Here is a 21,007-nt window from a genome sequence, read left to right on the forward strand (position 1 = left end):
ACGCAAGATTTAGATGTAATAGAACTAGGGTACATTTCATGAATTAGAGGACTTTTGCTATAGCAGTTTTCAGAAAAACTGGTTCTTCTTTTAGAAGACCTAAAGGAGAAAATGTGGGAAAAGGCTAGATGTCTTCATGGACAAGAATTAATGCAAAGGTGCTGAGTTCTACTGCAGACTGAATTTTTTCCCAAGGCAACGCATGCAAATTATATATGTATAGTGTTATATTGTATTATACTATATTACATATACACATACATAAATGATCTTATATATCATATATATGGCATACATATATGTAATATTGAATATTACAGTTATATGTTTTTTTAAATACTTGTGTTTATATAAGTTTAAAATTGGTTAATTGAGACTGGAATTCAGGTAAAATAAGTGCTTTATAGGCTCTATCACTAACTATATGTTGTAATAGAAATTGAAAATTTGACTGAATTTTTGGGGCCCTGCCACTTATGTCTTTGACATTAACTAAGTTAAATAACCTTTCTGAGCTTTGCTTTTTTTATTTGCAACAGAAAATGGATAAAGTTGCAGATGGCAGGCAGTCAAATTTTTTACTTGCTTATATAACATTTTCAAAAGATTAAAAGAATTGCAACTAAATTTATTTAAGATCCATGGTTACTGATTTGAATGTTAAGCTGAATTACAGACACCATTTTGCAAGGTGATGATGCAAGTAAGATTGGCCAAGCTTTGGTATTTCCCTGGTGAGTTATTTGGATATAGTCTACATTTATTTTCATTCTTACCATTAGGAAATTACCACAGTCCACATTTGATTAATATGCCTGCTATATTTGGATAGGCAGCTTTGCAAACACTCGCACACAGAGTCACCAAACACAAGGCTAATGTCTAGCTCTAGAAACAAGTAACTGAGCAGAACTAATGTTGTCATGTCTCATGATGACAAATGAAATAACCTCTATTTAACATCAGGTGTGCCTAGACCCATTAAGTTAACTTTTCACCCTTATTCATTACTTAAATGTAACAAATACAATCCCAATAGAGATCCCAATAGGCAGTGACAATAACAAAGACAAAACCTTGAAATTAAGAATAAAATTTTCTACCCCTATAAATTTTACTTTCATAGAAAACCAGTTATGAATATTGTAAAATATGGACTCTTGTGACACTTTTTCAAATATTTATTTTATTTTTGAGAGAGAGAGAGAGAGTGTGAGCAGAGGAAGGGCAAAGAGAGGGAGACAGTGGATCTGAAGCAGACTCTCTGCTGACTGCAGAGAGCCAGCTGGGCGTGGGGTTCAAACTCACGAACCATGAGATCATGACCTGAGCCAAAACCGAAAGTCAGACACTAAACTGGCTGAGCCACCCAGGCACCCTGGATTCTTGTGATATTATTCTATGTCTAAGTTATTTTACTTTATGTTATAGATATATAGTAGCAATATTATAGTATATAGCGAAGAGAGAGATGGAAAGAAAGAGAAAAGAAAGAAAAAATCCACTATAGTATATCATGAAGCTGTAGTTGGAATCAGGTGCAACATAAGCCAGAATTTACTGTGTAACTAGGATGAGTCAGCTAACCTCTGCTGCTTAGTTTTCTAACGTCCGTATTGAGGGAATGAGCAAATGCAGAGATGTTTAGAGGTCCCTGACTTCTGTATCTCCAGTTTGGGTATTTCAACTCATCAATGAAGTATAGTGACCTTTAGATCGGTTTCATGATGTTTCCAAATTGTTTCAAGTATTTTTGAAATAGATTTCCCTTAAAATTCTTTCTTCTCTTGTGATTCATATCAAAGTCATTTTGTGGGCCATGTTGAAGTCAGGGATTGTTCTTAAATTGTTCCTTGAAATGAGATCAGCATGATCAGAATGTATATATATTTTTTATTTTTCATTAGCACTATTTTTATAGTTGTAGGAACTTTAAAGAGATCTTCCGGGAAAAAATAGACTTATTATCTCATATCTATTATTAAATGGCTTTTAAAGGGTATGAGGCAGGACTATTATTAAATTTCAAACCAACCTAGTATCTTTAGCTGATGAGATTCAGCAACTTGAATTCCACTTCCCTGTTATATTGTGTATGATGCCATTTTTAGAAAGCCAAAGGAAGGTTTGAGATATGAACAATCAAAGGAGGAAGACTCACAGATTATATATATATTTATTATTTTATTATTTTTTAAACTTATTTAACAATTTTTTTAACATTTACTTATTTTTGAGAGACAGAGAGAGACTGAGTATGAGCAGGGGAGGGGCAGAGAATGAAGGAGACACAGAATCTGTCGGCACAGAGCCCAATGCGGGGCTCAAACCCACAAACTGTGAAATCATGACCTGAGCTAAAGTTGGACACTGACTGAACCACCCAGGTGCCCCAGTTATAACTGCATTTTAAAAAGTACAACTGTTATACCCAAGACTGAACATAGTATTTTAAGTGTATACCATTCTTCTTTAACTAAACTAAGACACCAGGAAATAAGTTCCAAAGTATACCAAGATCTATCTACGATTTTTGTTATAATTGCAAGTGGCATTCAGGATGCAAGGGCCAAAGAGATAAATCTAGCAATTCCAATACTGTGATATTGGTAAATGATAATTGTCAAATAATACTTGCAAAATAATGACTTCCAAGTGTTGTGATTTTGTGATTTCCAGTAATAATGTGGTATTTAAAAATGATAGTGATTAGTGTAAAGTATGACAAAAACTGTTTCAATTTAAGGATTATATAGGTGTATACAGCATCTTATTTTAGATTATGTGACAAACTAAACTTATTTGTAGCTGAAGAGCACAGCTGTTTGCTTTTGCTTAAATTCATGTGAGCTTGGAGAAGAATGTTCAGCAGCTACTTTCTAATTGTTTCCTTCAGATCCACTCTTTGGTCATTCATGATTGTGGGACCATTCCAATGTGGGGGTGGGGGTTTCCCCCCACCACCTATTCTCCAGCTCTCCACAGATGCCAACTGAGTGTCCTAAATTTCAACTCAATTCTAACATTATTTACCTGGAGATAGCATCAGACCCACAGGTTAAGGGTTCTGTCCACATGACTACCCTTCACTTCAGATGCCAATCAAAAGTCCAGCTTGTTACCTGTACTTTGGACTATCTGGGTCTCAACCAAAGGTCCCCCTTTCCTTGCATTCACTTAATTTGCTAGAGCTATTCACAGAACTCAGAAAAACATTTTATTTACTAGACCACTCATTTATTATACAAAGATATAACAGCCAGATGGAAGAGAGGCATGCGGCAAGGCATGGGGAAAGTGTTCAGAACTTCCATGCTCTCTGAACACCTCTTTCCCAGCATCTCCACATGTTCACCAATATGGAAGCTCTCCAAACCTAGTCTTTTGGGTTTTGTTTCTTTTGAGACTTAATTACATGGGCACAATTGATTACATAAGAAGATTGAAGTCAATCTCCAGCTCTTCTCCTATCCCAGGAGGTAAGGTGGAGAGGAGGGATAGCAAATTCAGACCCTTCTAATGACTTGGTTGGATTCACTGGCAACCAGTCCCTATCCTTAGGTGAAGTCTAATAGTCATTTCATTAAACACAAGAAAGGCTCTTAATGTTTAGAAAATTCTAAGGGTTTTAGGACCACTATGCCAGAAGAGGGAACAGAGACTAAATATTTATTCCCTATTATTGTTAAGGAACAATAATTCAATGGAGTGATTTAAAAGATCAAATTGACTTTATTGGATGATTCATAAATCAAGCAGCAGCCCACCTAGCAAATAGAAAGGAGCTCTGTAGAGCTACATAAAAGGAAATCCATTGTTTTAGGCAAGATCATCCTAAGGGGAATGGAAGGGGTCTTTTAGTAACCTTTTAGTGCTCACCAAGAAATTCTATATTGACTAGTTAAAGGTTATATTCCTGGGGGGGCTGAAACTGCACTTAGATTAGGTATTAAGCTTTGGTTTGCTGATGTGGGTCCCTTGACTGACTATTTTGAGCCTTTACCTGTCTTTTTATGTTGTAAATCGCAATATCAGAGTTACCAATGTTTAAAAATTAACACTTCAAAACAACTTTTCAAAGTCCTCTAATGTACAAAGGTTATGTAAACCTAAATTCTTTGAACCTCTACAAATTATGCACATAAAGATCTCAGCTTTTTGAGCAACTGTGTTAGTCAAGGTAGGTAGAATCAAAAAGCAAGAGAGAAAAGTGAGAGAGGAAAGAGAGACCTATTTGCTCTTTCAGCATCCAGATATAAACCCTACTTATTGTCCCTGCAGAGAAAGCCTCTTGACATTAATGAATTATTAAAGTTGGCTTGCAAAGTGGGGAAATGGGAGAAATGTCTTCTAAAATATAGATAAAGTGTTCAGCTCTGCTAGCTGTCCTGAAACACAACAACGCTACTTTTTACTTGACCTTTTAGAAACATATTTTCTGAAGTTCAAGAATGAAGACTATTTGGGGGAGTCTCCTGTGTTTTACCTCCTGTTACCTTCACCCTGGAGAACATATACCATGTTAGAAAATTGGCTCCTTTCTGTTCTTTTTTTTTTTCAAATATTGTAATACTACTAATTATTATGTAACTTTTTCCTTACAATTTCATATTCCCAATCTGCTTTTTTGTTAACTTAGTATCTTATTTAAAATAATAAGAAATGGTAAATAAAATTATAAAAATAATTTAATGAAAATAATATGAAATAAGGAATTTGACCTAAGGAAACATTGAATATTATAAAGCCTAATTTAAAAAAAAGCTTATAAATATGATACTTCCCTTAGTAATTTTATTTCTAGCAAAAGTATGAGTTAACAATTCTGAAATTATTTTATTTGTATCCTAAGGTTAACCAATATGTAAATATGAAGATAGTGAGCATCAAGTTTCTCAATGTCAAAAAAGAAGTTAGAAATAAAGAAGGAAGGCAGGCTAAAAGGAATCTTGTGATTCTGAACTGAAATCAGAGTAACAATATGGACTCATGGGTTTGTTGTTAATATAGATAGATATAGATGTGTGTATGTAAACAAGTTAGTATACATACATATATTTCCTACTTCTAGCCCCTGAAAGGATGGAAAGCAGTAGTAATGAGCATAAGTACCCTCAGTATTTGATTTCCAAACACCATTGTCCAGTGAAAAGGACTAGGGTTCTTTGGAAAGCTGGTTGATTCTATAGCTGAGGTAGAGAACATATAAGATTAGAGTCTAGATTATCTCATGGCTCTAGAAAGTAAGGAAGAGCTCAAAAAATACAACAGTGACAACAAATGGTGTGGGGGGGGGGGAGGGAACATATATAAATAGCACAAGAGCTAACTGAAGGAGCTCCCAATGGACAAAGCTAGAACAACTTGAACATAAAGATTGTATTAGATCATAAACCAAGGAACAAAATACCCATGAGCCCATATTGATGTTAATAAAAACTGAATATATAAAAGATTAAAGGAGAAGCATCAACTATTCTTCCCAGAAGAATTCCAGTTAATAGGTGTGAAAGGAATGAGGGAAATAGAAAATCACCATGCAAACACAGCAGTAATTGCCTTAGACAAGATTTATCACGAGATGCTAAAATGAGTGGGTGCAAGTTAAACAGAAACAAGATATTGCATGGTCTTAAAAATCTGCTTATATATCTATTTAGTAACTTTACAGTGAAGAATCGACTATAAGTAGTGGCCGTCATCACAAGGTTAACATCAGGTATTACATAACAATATATTCCCTGTTATAATGCATGGAGAAGGGCATATTAGATCCATAGTATCCTAGTCAGTAGTGCAGAACTTCAGTCTAATTAGGAGAAAACATAAGACAAACCCAAACTGAGGGACACTGTACAAAATAACTGACCAGTATTCTTCAAAAGTGCTAAAGTCAAAAATGAAAGACTGAGGAACTGTCATAGATTGGAGGAAACGACATTACAGCTAAATAAAATGTAGAATATTGGACTGGTTCCTGAAAGAGTAAAGGATGTTAGTGAAAAAACCAATCCTAACATATTACCTACTTAATTTAATGTCAAGATTAATTTCTTAGTTTTAATAATTAATCTATGACTAAGATATTAACATATGGAGCATGCATAAAGGCTTTATACAATTCTAATTTTGCAACACTCTGGAAATCCAAAATTATCTCAAAAATGCAAACTTTCAAAAGTATTTAAACAACAATAAGTATGTTTTTGTATTTTAATATATATATGTATTTCAGGTTTATAGCATGATATTTTGTTCTACATATACATACATGCATATACTACAGTCAAGCTAATTAATTTACTCATCTCCTAACAGAAGTTTGCTTTTGTTTTTGTTTTTTTGTTTTTTAATATGGTGAGACATTGTGTGTGTGTGTGTGTGTGTGTGTGTGTGTGTTGAGACATTTTTATAGACACAGGATTTTTAAAATGTCTTTCTGTTTTAGAAAGCATATTAAAATTTAATTCAAATTTTATAGAACCATTGACAACAATTTAGTCACAAACTTTTTTCTTTTATTGTAGGGAGAATAACACAAGACCTAACCTCTTCACAAAATGTTAAGTGTACAATACCTTATTGCTGACTCTGTGTACAATGTTGTATATCAGCTATCTAGAGCTATTTTGCTTCCTTGACTGAAACTTTATACCATTTGATTAGTAACTTTACTTATTCCTCTTCCAGCCACTAGCAACCATTACTAATTTGATACTCACTTAATTTTAGATACTTCATACATGTAGAATCATACATTATTTGTCTTTCTGTGGCTTATTTCACAACGCAATACTGTCAAGATTTATCCATGTTGTATCCATATTGTAGAAGTTCCTTCTTTTTTAAAGCTGAATAGTATTCCATTGTACATATATAGCACATTCTCATTATCCATTCACCCACTGATGAATATTTAGATTGCTTCCACATCTTGGCTATTATGAATAGTGCTTAAATGAACATAGAGGTGCTAATATGTCTTTGAGATCCTTATTTTGGGTCTTTGTATAAATTCCCAGAACTAGGATTGCTGAACAATGATAGTTCTATTTTTAACTTTTTGAAGAACCTCTATACTATTTCCTGTAGCAGTTGTACCATATTTTGATTTTACATTCTGTAACACTGTGCAAGGATTCAAATTTGTTCACAACATGACTAACACTCACTGTCTTATTTTTCTTTCCTCTTCCCCTCCTCCTCTTCCTACTCCTCCTCCTCCTCCTTCTTCTTTTTCTTCTGATAGTAGCACTTATTTTATAGTGTGAGATGATAGCTCATTGTAGATTTGATTTGCATTTTCCCTGGTGATTAATAACATTTTACATCTTTTTCATATAATGTTGGCCATTTTTAGTTGTCTTTGACAAAATGTCTATTTAAGACCTTAGTCCATTTTAAAATCAGGTTATTAATTTTTTTACTACCAAATTATAGTAGTTCATTATATATTTTCGAGATTAACTTCTTATCAGATATATAGTTCGCAGATATTTTGTCCTTTTCAGTCTATCATTTCTCACCTATGTAGAAGCTTTTTAGTTTGATGTAGTTTTGCTTGTTTTTGTTTTAGTTGCTTATGCTTTTAGTGTCATATCTATGAAATAATTGTAGAGACCAATATCATAAAACATTTCCTTTATATTTCTTTCTAGGAGTTATATAGTTTTAAGTCTTATGTCTAAGTTTTTGAGTTGATTTTTGTGGATACTATAAGGATCGAATTTCACTTTTGCTTGTGAATAAGTACAAGTTCTCTTATTCTTTTATAGAATATAGTCTATGGATTGATAGATATTCAGCCTCATCCCATGAATATATATATTTCAGATTCCAATGTTTTTCTAGATAGTGTTCATAAATACTTTTATTTCTCCAGTCACAAAAATAATAACTTAGGGAGCCTGGGTGGCTCGGTCAGTAGAGCATCTGACATTAGCTTAGGTCATGATCTCGTGGTTTGTGAGTTCGAGCCTTAACTGGGCTTTGCACTGACAGTGCAGAGCCTACTTTGGATTCTCTGTCACCTTCTTTCTCTATTCCTCCTGTGTTTACACTTTCTCTCTCAAAAATAAAAAAAACCATTAAAAAAATCTTTAAAGAATAGTAATACCTTGTATGACCTGTAAAAAAAAAAAGACAAGCTGAATTGGGCCCCCAAATATTTGTTTCTTTATTAACATTTATTGAAAACCTACAACATGGATGAGACTGAGGCATTTGAATGTTCTTCTGTTAATATTTGAATATGAGGAAGGTGTAAGTATCAGAGCCTGTGCTTTTGGGCCAAGTGACTGAGTGGTCACTCATATAGGAACGTGATCTACTACACTGTGGATAGAGGGAGGCTAAGATTGAAGAGGCGGTAGCAATTCTGACAGGAAATAAGGACGATAAGAATTAAAATAATGATAATTAACATTGATAAGAGAGAATAAAATTTGGTAGAAGAGTTGTTAGAACTAATTAAGTAGGGAGCACCTAGGTGGCTTAGTCAGTTAAGTGTCCAACTTTGGCTCAGGTCATGATCTCATAGTTGGTGGGTTCAAGCGCTGCATCAGGCTCTATGCTGACAGCTTAGAGCCTGGAGCCAGCTTTGGATTCTGTGTCTCCCTCTCTCTCTGCCCCTCCCCTACTTATGCTCTGTCTATCTCTCTTTCTCTAAGTAAACATTTAAAAAAAAACTGATCATGGAAAATGTTGAGGGAAAGGGAGAAATTGAAAATGATCTTGATATTTTGAGAGTTTTACTCCAGAAGACTTAAAACAGTGTGGTATCTGTAATGGTCATAGGGAAATGGAGAGTAAGAGCAGGTTGGAAGAGTTAGAACAAGCGAAGCTTAATAACTGATTGAAATTCAGAAATGTTCATAAGGCCCTTAGGAATTGTATTGTTTAATGTGGAAAAGGTCAGAACTTGCCAGAAATAGAGATTTTGTAGGCTTTGGTAAAAAATATAGCGTTAAAACTCTGAAAGGGATGAGCTTATAAATAGAAAATAGAATGGAAACAAGTAAAAGTCAGAACTTTGGATATCAAAGAACTTGTTTATAACTTTGGAAGTTCTTTATTATAGTTGGATTCAAGAACCAAACATGCCTTCATTTAGATTTAAAAATAATCATTTCTTTATTCTGAGGCATGGAGAGTATTTGAGCAACTTGCTTCTCTTCCTTTACCGTCATTTCCAAGTTTCATGGTTCCTTCATAGATATCTAGAATTTCACAGAGCAAAGTGAAGGAACAAAAAGAAAGTTTCTGCTCCTAGAAAGTAGTTTTGGAAAAATGCTGGAAGTGTGAATTGAAGAGACCGACTCACCATAAAGCTAGTACAACTTAACTTCACGTCTCCTTCTACATGTGGGCATCTTACAAGACCCTGCCACAGGACTTGTTTCTGGTTAGGTGTTTTTGCAAATTTTACAAAAGTAAATTATTTTAACCTCCATAAATTAGGACTGGTCTCTCTTTCTACTCAGATCTCTCCTTCCCTCATTCTTTCCCTCTTGCTAGATGATGTTGGTGTGGTAGATTTTTGAATCCAGCGAGAGACCACAGGCAATTAAAAAAAAATTGAGTTAGGAATGCATTTGGCTTGGGATTAATGGGGTTGGGCTTAAAGTGATTTAGTCACTTTATTGTTGGTCACCCAAATTTTAGCAGAAATGTATTTCTGCTTACAGCATCATGATGATTTTTCTTTTTGCATTTAGTTTAAATTAACATAGGAACTGAAGACTGAACCTCAATATCACTTTTTTCAGACTAAAAAATATATTTTAATGGTAAATAAGCAATAGTTAAGATATGATCTTTCTCTGCTTCTTTGGTAGGAAAATTTCTTATAGGGAAGATAATCGTAGGAGTGCCTGGTTGGTTAAGCATCTGACTCTTAATTTTAGCTCTGGTCATAATCTCACAGATCATGGGTTCAAGCCCAATGTGGGACTCTGCTGGCAGTACAGAGCCTGCTTGGGATTCTCTGTCTCGTCCTCATTCTCTGTTCCTCCCTTTCTCTCTCTCTTTCAAAATAAATAAATCAACTCTAAAAAAAGAAGAAAAAGAATTGTAGATAACAGTGAATGCTTACCACTTCTAATTACTTTCTCCATTTTCTAGCTGAGGAAACTGAGATGTAGAGAGGTTAAATAATTCTCCTAATGTTACACAGCTTATAAGTGGCAGAGCTGGGATCCAGAGTGAGGCATTCAGATTCTGGTCACTATCTTAAACTCCTGGCTCTCCATCCCTGGGTTAGAAGCCAAAAGATCCTATGTATAATAAGGTCTTTGAGACTTTAGATGAAGCAGGTAGTTTCTCAAGGTGCTTGGGTTTCTCATCAAATAAATGAAGATGGACTGGAAATTAGTGTTGGTAACTTTTGGATGATGTCATTACCATTTGAGAAAGCTGTGGCCCTTTTCCATAAAGTAGAACAAATACACTTATACAACTTGCATATATTCATGGACTCCCTGAAACCCTTTTTTAGCCCTAGGTTAAAATCTCCTGGGCTAAGAAGTCTTTAAATTTCACACAAGTCTTATATTCTGCTATATTAAGAAAAGCTAACTTTTAGTTTATTAGTGACTTTTTAAAAGGGCAAGAGATTACCACTCCAGCAATCTATTATGTGATTGTTCAGTATGTGCCTTATTGATGGGTTGATTTGGATTGTATTCTGTGGGGTTTTTTGTTTGTTTGTTTTATGTTCTGTTTTGTTCTGTTGTGTGACCTCGACTTCTCTGAGTGCTGCTGAAGTCTTTCACTTGAAGATTTTTTTATGAAGAAAAATATTTCAGGTGCATTTGGATTGAAATAGTATGAAGAAGCTACAGTGTTTACGTGAAGCTAATGAAATAACTTATGTTTTCCCTGTAAATGAGAACTAAAAAACAACCAATGTGTCAATACAAAAATCAATTTGAAAAGGATCGACTATGAAATTAGGTTTCTCAAATAAAATGTAGTTTAACAAGTGATGCTCACTCTGTCTTTCTTCTTATGGGGATACTTTTCATTAGAATGTAAAACTGATGGCATGTTTTGAAGTCCTAAACTTAATAAGCTTCAAACTTGATATTTCAAGATCAAAAGATTGAGTTTCAATTTAAATGTAGAGATTTTTTTATTTAAAAAAACAAAATATCTTTGTGGAAAATAGATTTAGAGACATTTTATGTATTCTTTCTATGTCACCTATGAAAATTGCAAAAGCATGCATTCAAAACTAAGATTTAGCAAACATAGGAAGCTACTCTATATAGATTTTTTTTTAAATGCACTAGTACTGTTCTGCCCTTGAGTCAAGATGAATTAATAATTTGGGGTTTTTTTCTCTGTAAATTTTCTCTGTAAAGATTGTTCATTATTGTTGAATTTCAATATGATTGCAAATTAAATGATGCAAAACTCAATAAAGTAAAATACACAAAAGACCAATTAACATGTTATCTCAGTAAGTATATAGAAGAATGAGAGAACATACTGTTCCAGACAGTAGCATATAATTAAGATGTAGTCATAAATCAAAGAAATATTATAACTTGTTTAGGTGCACAGGTGGCATTTAGAAAGATTGATTAGCTCCTCTTGCCCCCTTGAGATGTGAGTTCATAGTTATTCCTGCAAAATTAAACAGAATAATTTCTCAAACTTCCCACAGGGTGTATGCTTCCATACCGACAGCATGCTGGAGACAAATGTGTGCAAAGTGTTCATCTCCTTGTCCATTCCTGTTCCAGATGCTCTCTACGATGTCATCACTGTGGGAGCCCCAGCTGCCCATTTTCAGGGATTTAAGAATGGTGGTCTTCGGAAACTACTCCATAGATTTGAAATGGAAAGAAGAAAGTAAGTGATGACATGATGCATTGACGATACTGTCTTTCCTTTGAAGAAGTTTGTTTATAAGGTTAGGATAAAGATGCTCGGTCCATCACAATGAGCAGTTCTTCAATTCTGCAACCCATTAAGTAACTTAAAGTTGTTGAAATGTCAAAAAAAAATACTTGAGCAGAAATTAAATTAGAATAAATGAATGCCTGAGTGTGTTGCTTATAGAATAGCAGCACTATGTTGGCAGAGAAAAATTCTGGAAACCATGCTATCAAAATAGATACATTTTAGATATCTAGAATGTGTATACACACATGCACACACTAAATACATTCTAGTGTCTAGATATACTAGATATATTCTAGATTCAATTATGACACATTTAATGGAATGGTATTCACATGGAGATTTAGCTTCAAACAGTCCACTTTAACTGTGAACCCAAAGACTTAATGGAGAGCATGAGTCCTAATTTATGACTCTGACTCTACTATTGATTTCCATTTTTGCCTAAGGCTGGACACATAACTGCCTATCATTTAATTGTGCCATTTGAAAAAGAGACATCAACACAGAACTCTATCTGTAAAGTGATGAGATTAAAAGAGGAATCTTATATTCCTTAGGGGAAAGGCATGGCACAAAAATGATTATCACTGTTATTTATAATTTTAATATACTTTTTCAATTTTTTGTCTTTATTTACTTTAAAATATTGCATCAGTAGTTTATCCCCCATGTACTCAGCCCCAGGTACTGAGTTTATCCTGTAATACCCTCTGACTATGCCTATATTCATGAAAACCATAGAGTATCATTCAGGTATGAAGGGTAACTTTCCTTTCCTTTTCAAGTCATTACTTGTCTTGGATTAAGATCCCAAAGTTTGAAAGTTACAGAAAAATAGTTATTCTTAGTCATAGTTGGTTTAGTAATGGTATTAGAAAATCTATCTGAGGGGCACCTGGGTGGCTCAGTTGGTTAAGCACTGGCTTCGGCTCAGGTCATGATCTCACTGTTCCTGGGTTCAAGCCCCGCATCAGGCTCTATGCTGACAGCTAGCTCAGAGTCTGGAGCCTGCTTCAGATTCTGTCTCCCTCTCTCTCTGACCCTCCTCTGCTCACACTGTCTCTCTCTGTCTCTCAAAAATAAAGAAAAAATATTAAAAAAAAAAAAAAGAAAATCTATCTGAGTGGTAAAACCAGAATTCTTTTTAAGTTTCATCACATTTGTCACACAACACATTTTTATTCACTGTCCAGATGTTCAAGAAGAAAATATCCAGGCAAGTTAGGACAGAATAAGTGACATTCTATTATATTATTATATATAAACTAATAATACATATTTATATATTTTTCTTGCTTTAATGAAATTGACTTTGGTACAATACTATTAACTTAGTCCTTATTCAGAGTACTCCAGATTTCATTTTTGTTTTTGGTTGGTTGGTTGGTTGGTTGGTTGGTTGGTTGGTTGAGAGGGTAATGAAATTGTATGAATTCTATGAAATTGTATCACAGGTATAGGTTAGAGTACCTAGCATCAAAATAATCATAAAGAGCTGTCCCATTACCACCAAGAAACTCCTTTGGTGTTTCTTTAAAAGTCACACCCTCCTTTAAAACCTACTTCAAAAAGCTATTCTGTTGCCTTATTATTTCAGCAGGGAGTAGAAATGGGAATTGCAACCAGGGCATCTGAGGGGAGGGGCACCTCCTATTTAATTCATGGAGGCTGGAAGTCAGTTATCACAGACTTCACAGGGCAAGGTGCCATCTCTTTACTGAAATGGAAATGGAAGTAGAATACAGGTTTCTGTCCATAGGCTCTACCAGGGAGGGGTATTTCTCACTGACCTCTTGCTACACCATTCTTTGAGTGAGGGAGCAATGTGAAATTTTTATAATATCACCCCTAGAACAGACAAATAATATTAAAAGGTTTTTGTTCTGTTTGGCCACCCTATACTAGTCCTTTGGCTTTTCTTGGTCGCCATTTTCATTTGGCATCTTGCTGCTTTGCTGGGATGTAGGAGACAAGAAAAAATAAAAAAACTGTGGCACCCACTGTCATGTCATTCCTTAAGTCTTGAGGCACTTAGTCAATCTGCTTTCATTTCTCCATCTCTTAGATTCTTCTGATAAATGACTTACAGATTTTGTCCGGAGTGATTTTTGTAACTCGAGAAGTAAAATGGATTGTGTTTACTCCATCTTTCCTGGAACTAGAAGTCTCTATTCTTGAGAATTCACCTAATCCATTTGCTTCCCTAAGTCAATTTTTTGAGTTTATAACACACCCAAAAGACTGAAAACTGTCCACAGGGCTATAAAATCTAGATGAGCATGTAAAGAATTGACATGTGATGACACATGGAGACTAACCATGTAATTTTGTAAAATATTACTGTGTGCTACTATTAAAGACAAATGTTGAGTTGTGTGTTAGACTCTAAATAATATTTTTGAGTGTTAAATATCTGCATGGATATCTGATTTCTTCAGTATTCTTCACCTCTTACTGGGATTATATACATATAATCATATGCATGCCCACAGACACGCAAACACACACACACACACACACACACACACACACACACACACCTTTCTAAGGATCAAATTTAAAATAAAAGAGAAAAGTGCATCCAGCACTTATAAACATTGATTTGCTTTAGGTGTTTCATATGTGTTATATACCCCATTGCATTAGTGATGACTTTATTGATAAAAAAACAATGAGATGTTTTAGTTTAAAAGAAATTTAGTGTAGATCTCAAAAGTATTCCATTGGAAAGTGATGCAGGACGACTATGGCTTGCTGAGGCAACACACAGATGAGCTGGGTATCAGCTTGTCCCTCAAGTTAAGGGGTGATCTAAACAAAGACTTTATGACCAAAGTGATAGCATACTATGCAAATTATTTTTCTGCAGGCTTTTTCAACAACAAATACTGCATCTGTCAGTCAAAAGCAGTAATAGAGAAGTAAATATGACTATGTAAAATGTATAACTTAGGCTCGCACGTTTATTTATGTTTGGCAGTGCAGAAAAGCACATGAAGTGAAGGAATTTTCTTCACTTCTTTCTTTTGATACCTCCCGAAAAGAGCTGAATATTTTAGATTAATTTTTTAAGGAAGCTATCACAGCCATTTTCCTACTTCACCTTCATCTGTTTTCTTCTCAGCTATGCTAATGAAATGCTGTCATTTGAGAACAGATGTAATTTATGTGTCTGTTCCTCAGTGATGTACATTGACCACACAATGAAAAACATTTTAATATAGGAAAGCCTTGCTTATAGTATTCATAGAATGTAATTCAGATCACAAAAAAATGTATTTTAAAGGCTACAAGATAATTAATTAGGAAGAGTAATTTTTTATATTTTCTATTATATATATATTTTATATATATATTTTATATATAATCTGAGTATATTACTCCTCTGCTCAGAATCCTCCAAGGAGTTCATGCTCATCCATTGGGCATTCAAGGCCCCCATGATCTCACCCCACCAACTTTCTGCTTTTCTTAAATGCTATATAAACTGTTCTCTTAATGGACTTCATACTTTCCCACCTCTTATTTCCTTACTCTGTTCCCTTTTATGAGAAATTCTTCTGTTTTCATCTCTGCACTATTTTCTGTTTGTTTCTGTCAAAACCATATACACGAACCTAGTCAAAATTCCACACATCTTCCATCCTAAGGTTCTACCTTCTCCATTATGTCTTCCTGATTTTCAAGTTCATTTGACTTTCTATCCTAATATTTTATTTTTACTTCCCTTATAGCTTTATTAGGTCACAGTTATGATGTATTAGGTTTGTTCTTACCTGATATATCTGTAACAGTTTGTGATTTCCTTAATGAAGAGATGATGTCCTCTTAAAAGTTGGATCTTCTAAATTACCCCACAGAGTACTTGGCATGAAGGTTCAAATTCAGCAGGCATTGGAGTTCACACATGAATCAGATATAGACATTGGTTTAAACTGCTGAAAATTTAAGTGGGAGATCAAGCCTCACAAATAATTATACAGTGAGATCAATATTACGTGGAGCAGGAGTTGTCAACCTTAGCTTCGTGTTATAATTACCTTTGCAGCTTTAGAACATTTTTATCTAGGGGCGCCTGTGTGGCTCAGTGGGTTAAGTGTCTGACTTCAGCTCAGGTCATGATCTCTCAGTTCTTGAGGTTGAGCCCCACATCAGGCCCTGTGCTGACAGCTCAGAGCCTGGAGCCTGCTTCAGATTCTATGTTTCCCTCTTTCTCTGCCCCTCTCCTGCTCACACTCTGTCTCTCTCTCTCTCTCAAAAATAAATAAACATTAAAAAAATTAAAAATAAATAAATAAAATATTTTTGCTAGGAATGCCTGGATGGCTCAGTCATTTAAACAGCTGACTTTGACTCAGGTCATGATCTCATAGTTGAGGAGTTCCAGCCCCATGTAGGGCTCTGTGCTGACAGCTCAGAACCTGGAGCCTGCTTCGGATTCTGTGTTTCCCTCTCCCCCTGCCCCTCCCCTGCTCATACTCTATCCCTCTCTCTCTGTGTCTAAAAAATAAATAAATATTTTTAATTAAAAGATTTTATCTATGGGAAGATAGCACCCCAGCCCAATTAAGTGCAAGTCCTAGGATTGGAGACCAAGTATTGGTGTGTTTTAAAAGCTTCCCAGGTAAGACGAATGTGTGGTTAGAGTTGAGCACCACTGAGACAGATGTAAGTGAAAAGTGCTAGAAGCAGACTGAAGGAGGGTGTGGAGAATAGAAACAAGAATAGTGACACAGATGAATTGAACTTGAAAAATGTATAGAACCTCAATTGTTATGTAACAGGAATAAAGAAAATCTATGCAAAGTAGTATTTGTTGAAATAAAGAAGAAAAATATTACAACTTGCTTACTAGCACTTTGTGTTCAAAGAATCTGAACTCATCAAACAGTTGCAAAACAGAAGTAAAGATGGGAGTGAAGCCATTCCAATTTTGATCTGAGAAAACTTGGGCCTGAGTAACATGCAAGCAATTAAAATTGAGCATATTATAAGGATTTGCCTACTGTAAAATGAGATTTATCTGAACCAAAACCCTGATTGTACATGTATTTTCTTAAAGACCAAAATTAGTATGTATAAGGATGTTTAATAGTTACATCAAACATCTACACATTCCTGGAATCAGTGAGTTACCTGGAAGCTACTGAAAGCTTGTAAATTCCTCCCTCAAAATGTTATCATTTTTCCTTTTGTTATTGTTTAAAAGAAGGGGGGGGAGATTGCCACAACAACACATATTTTGTCTGCTTTGATTATTTCTGATTTCAGCAGGAATTCAGACTCAGCCAGAACTTTGAGTAGGATCATGACCTGAAAGCATAAACCTTTCCTTAAAATGAAAAAGTACCTCATGAAACCTAAGAGCCTTTATAAAGAAGAAAAAGTCCCAATGAGGGGCAGTGTCAACTCTTGTTTGAGACTATTAATTCCCTGTGATCTGCCCATTCATTTGGAGCCAACTCAGAACTAACTCCCAGCAAATGACTTAAGGTCCATTGCCTGCTTGGAGGAAGGAGTAACTGGATCTTTCCTCCCCTCCCCCAGGTACCCATAATCAGTATTTACTACCCCACAATTTCAAACAGAAGAGAGAAAAATCACTTGGAAAAGTCATAAAGACAATGAACTAAATTTTTACTGGCAGGAATATTGTAGGCTCTCCTTTTTAAAGTTTTTAGTAGTTTATTGTCAAATTGGTTTCCATATAACACCCAGTGTTCTTCCCCAAAAGTGTCCTCCTCCATTACCTCCTCCCCCCTTCCCCATTCCTCCTCCCCCTTCAGCCCTCTGTTCATTTTCAGTATTCAGGAGTCTCTCAGGTTTTGCATCCCTCTCTCTCTCCCCAACTCTCTTTCCCCCTTCCCCTCCCCATGGTCCTCCATTAGGTTTCTCATGTTCTCCTGTTAGACCTATGAGTGCAAACGTATACAACAAGCTGAGTCTGTACTAGGATTTGGGGAAATTGTCTTAAGGAAAACAGAACATTAAAGCAAAGAGTTTAACAAATCAGTCTTACCCCTAAGAGATCAAGGGTTATGTAATCATATGGCAAAAGCTCTGAGGAAAACTTTTCTGTTATACGGAGAAATACAAGTAGATATTTCCTCATTCTCTATTATAAATAGGAAACTTCTTGGGTAAAAGGAAAAATACTGTATTAGAGAAGGAAGCTCTGTGTAGTCTCCAGTATAGTAGGCATTCAATAAACCAGAAGTGGGAGAACTGGATGTAAAACCTCATACCACTACTTTCGATTCATATTCTTCTTACACTACTTAATTTGTGGAGATAAAACATAAATTAACATTTTTAGTTAGTAGTGTAGAGCTGAGATGTCTAAGCAAATCTGTCCAAGTTTTCCAACCTGTCCCTTTTTGTACTCTTTCCAGTAACATATGAGCAGACTAGGCAGAAGTTATGAAAATATTTGTTTTAAATCCTTCACTTTCATGCTTAAGACTGAGATTCTTGTTTTTTATGAAAGAGAATAAGTGATTCAAATATATTCAGTGAAAGCAATAAGACTGCATCTGTGACTTCGTTTAGGTAGCCAATTATTATTATTATTTTTCCTACTGAAATTCCTTCCCTATCTCTAGCTTGATTTCTGGATTTCTTTCAGAAATATGTCTTGTCACCCATGGGCAGAGCAGTTTAGTCTGAGATCACAATTCTGTGATCTGTTTAGTATTTTGTAAGCACCCAGGAGATCATGTTATATGTCTTTTCAGTATAAGTATTTTTGATCTTTCAATAATGTATAGATATATATTTAAAATATTGCTTTGGTCATATGACTTGGAGAGAAGCACTGGGTGTTATATGGAAACTAATTTTATAATAAACTATTATAAAAAAATAAATAAAATATTGCTTTGAGAGAGAGAGAAAAAGAGAGAGAGAGAGAGGGCACTAATTGGGGATGGGCAGAGAGAAAAGGAAACAGAAAATCCAAAGCAGGCTCTACACTGACAGCAGGGAGCCCAATGCATGGCTAGAACTCGTAAGATGTTGGATCATGACCTGAGCCGAAGCCGGACGCTTAACCAACTGAGCCACTCAGGCACCCCCCAATGACATAGAATTTTTTAAATATTTTCTATTGATAATTTTATTTTTATTTTAGTTCCAGTATACTTAACTTAGTTTCAAGTACACTTATAGTGAATCAACACTTTCATATATCACCCTGTGCTCCTCATGATGAATGCATTCCTGAATGCCCATCACCTATTTCACCCATCCCCCTAAACCGTGTCCCCTCTGGTAACCATCAGTTTGGTCTCTATAGTTAAGAATTTGTTTCTTGGTTTGTCTCTCTCTCTCTCTATCTATCTCTCTTTTTTTCTTTGCTCCTCTGTTTGGTTTCTTAAATTTCACATACAATGAAACGATAGGAATTTGCCCTTCTCTAACTGACTTATTTTACTTAGCATTATACTCCCTAGCTCTATCCATGTCATTGCAAATGGCAAGATTTCATTCTTTTTTATGGCTAAATAATATTCCATTATATGAATATATTATACCTTCTTTATCCATTTACCTCTAGATGGATACTTGGCCTCCTATATTTAGCTACTAAAAGTAATGCTGCTTTGAACATAGTAGTGCATGTATATCTTTGAATTAATATTTTTGTATTCTTTGGGTAAATACCCAGTAGAACAATTATTTATTCATAGGATAGTTTTATTTTTAACTTTCTGAGGAGCTTCCATATTATTTTTCACAATGACTGCACCAATTTGCATTCCCATCAATAGCACAAGAGGATTCCTTTTTCTCCACATTCTCACCCACACTTATTTTTTCTTGTGTTGTCGATTTTAGCCATCTGACAGGTGTAAGGTGATAGCTCATTATGGTTTTGATTTGCATTTCCCTGTGATGATTGATATTGAGCATTTTTTCATGTGTCTGTTGGCCATCTGTATGTCTTCCTTGGAGAAATGTCTGTATCCTCTGCCTATTTTTTAATTGGATTATTTGCTTTTTGGGTGTATGTTTACTGGAAAGTATAGAAAAGTCAAAAGAAAGATTAAAATTACCTATAATCTCCCTCCTCAACAATACAAATATGGGTGGCATACTGGTGTGGTCTCTTCTTGTTTGTTTTCCCACATGTAATTTACAGTTTTATTTTTTTCTATTATGAACTTAAAAATTCAAAATGACATAAGATGGCTAATTCTTCAATGGACATTAGTTGAATGTTCTACAGTGAAAAAGGTATCTATGTGATTATGGTTCTTTGGAAGTCATGCCCAATCCAACAAAGCTAATCTATTTTTTTTAATTTTGAAAATGTTTTATTTATTTTTGAGAGACAGAGAGAGAGACAGCATGAGCAGGGGAGGGTCAGAGGGAGAGGGAGACACAAAATCTGAAGATAGGCTTCAGGCTCTGAGCTAACTGTCAGCACAGAGCCTAATGCAGGACTCGAACCCACAAACCGTGAGATCATAACCTGAGCCAAAGCCAGATGCTCAACCGTCTGAGCCACCCAGACTCTCCAGAGCTAATCTATTTAAAAATACCAGTCTTATAGGAGCACATTCGTGGTTTAGTCATTGAGCATCTGACCTGATTTTGGCCCAGGTCATGATCTCATTGTTTGTGGGTTCAGTTCTGTTGGGGCTTTGCACAATGCAGAGCCTGCTTGGGATTTTCTCTCTCCGTCTCTCTCTGCCCCTCCTCCAGTCTCTAAACAAACAAACAAACAAACAAACACACTTAAATAAACTTAAACTTAAATAAAATAAACATAAAATATCAATGTTATAGGTTATAACTAAAGTTCATGTCCTGTTCACTTCCAAATGCATTTTCTCTCCTTTTGGAAAAAAAAATTTTATATCATACACACACGCACACAAAATACTTTATATCATGCAGGCCCTGTAGAAATAAAGAGTAAGTGTTAATAAAATCCCTATCCATTCTTTTTTTTCTTTTGAACCAGCAACTGGCAATATGTTATTTTCAAGGAGATAACAATTTCATTCTTTGTACAGATTATAATTTGATCACTTGAGGGTATATTTTCTTCCACCTATGATTTAGTCTTTCTCAGCCACTCTTAGCTCTCTGC

General features: G+C 35.0%; 1 protein-coding gene across 2 annotated transcripts in view; it reads left to right on the forward strand.

The window, feature by feature from the left end:
• INPP4B (inositol polyphosphate-4-phosphatase type II B) overlaps positions 1-21,007 on the forward strand; it is a 411,625-nt gene that overhangs the window by 242,945 nt on the left and 147,673 nt on the right. For both annotated transcript variants that reach the window (XM_029940652.1, XM_029940655.1), the window contains one exon: positions 11,748-11,856. In XM_029940652.1, the coding sequence (XP_029796512.1) occupies positions 11,748-11,856 (109 nt within the window). The remainder of the gene's footprint in view (positions 1-11,747; positions 11,857-21,007) is intronic.

This window comes from Suricata suricatta, chromosome 1 (assembly GCF_006229205.1).
Source record: "Suricata suricatta isolate VVHF042 chromosome 1, meerkat_22Aug2017_6uvM2_HiC, whole genome shotgun sequence".
Taxonomy (NCBI): domain Eukaryota; kingdom Metazoa; phylum Chordata; class Mammalia; order Carnivora; family Herpestidae; genus Suricata; species Suricata suricatta.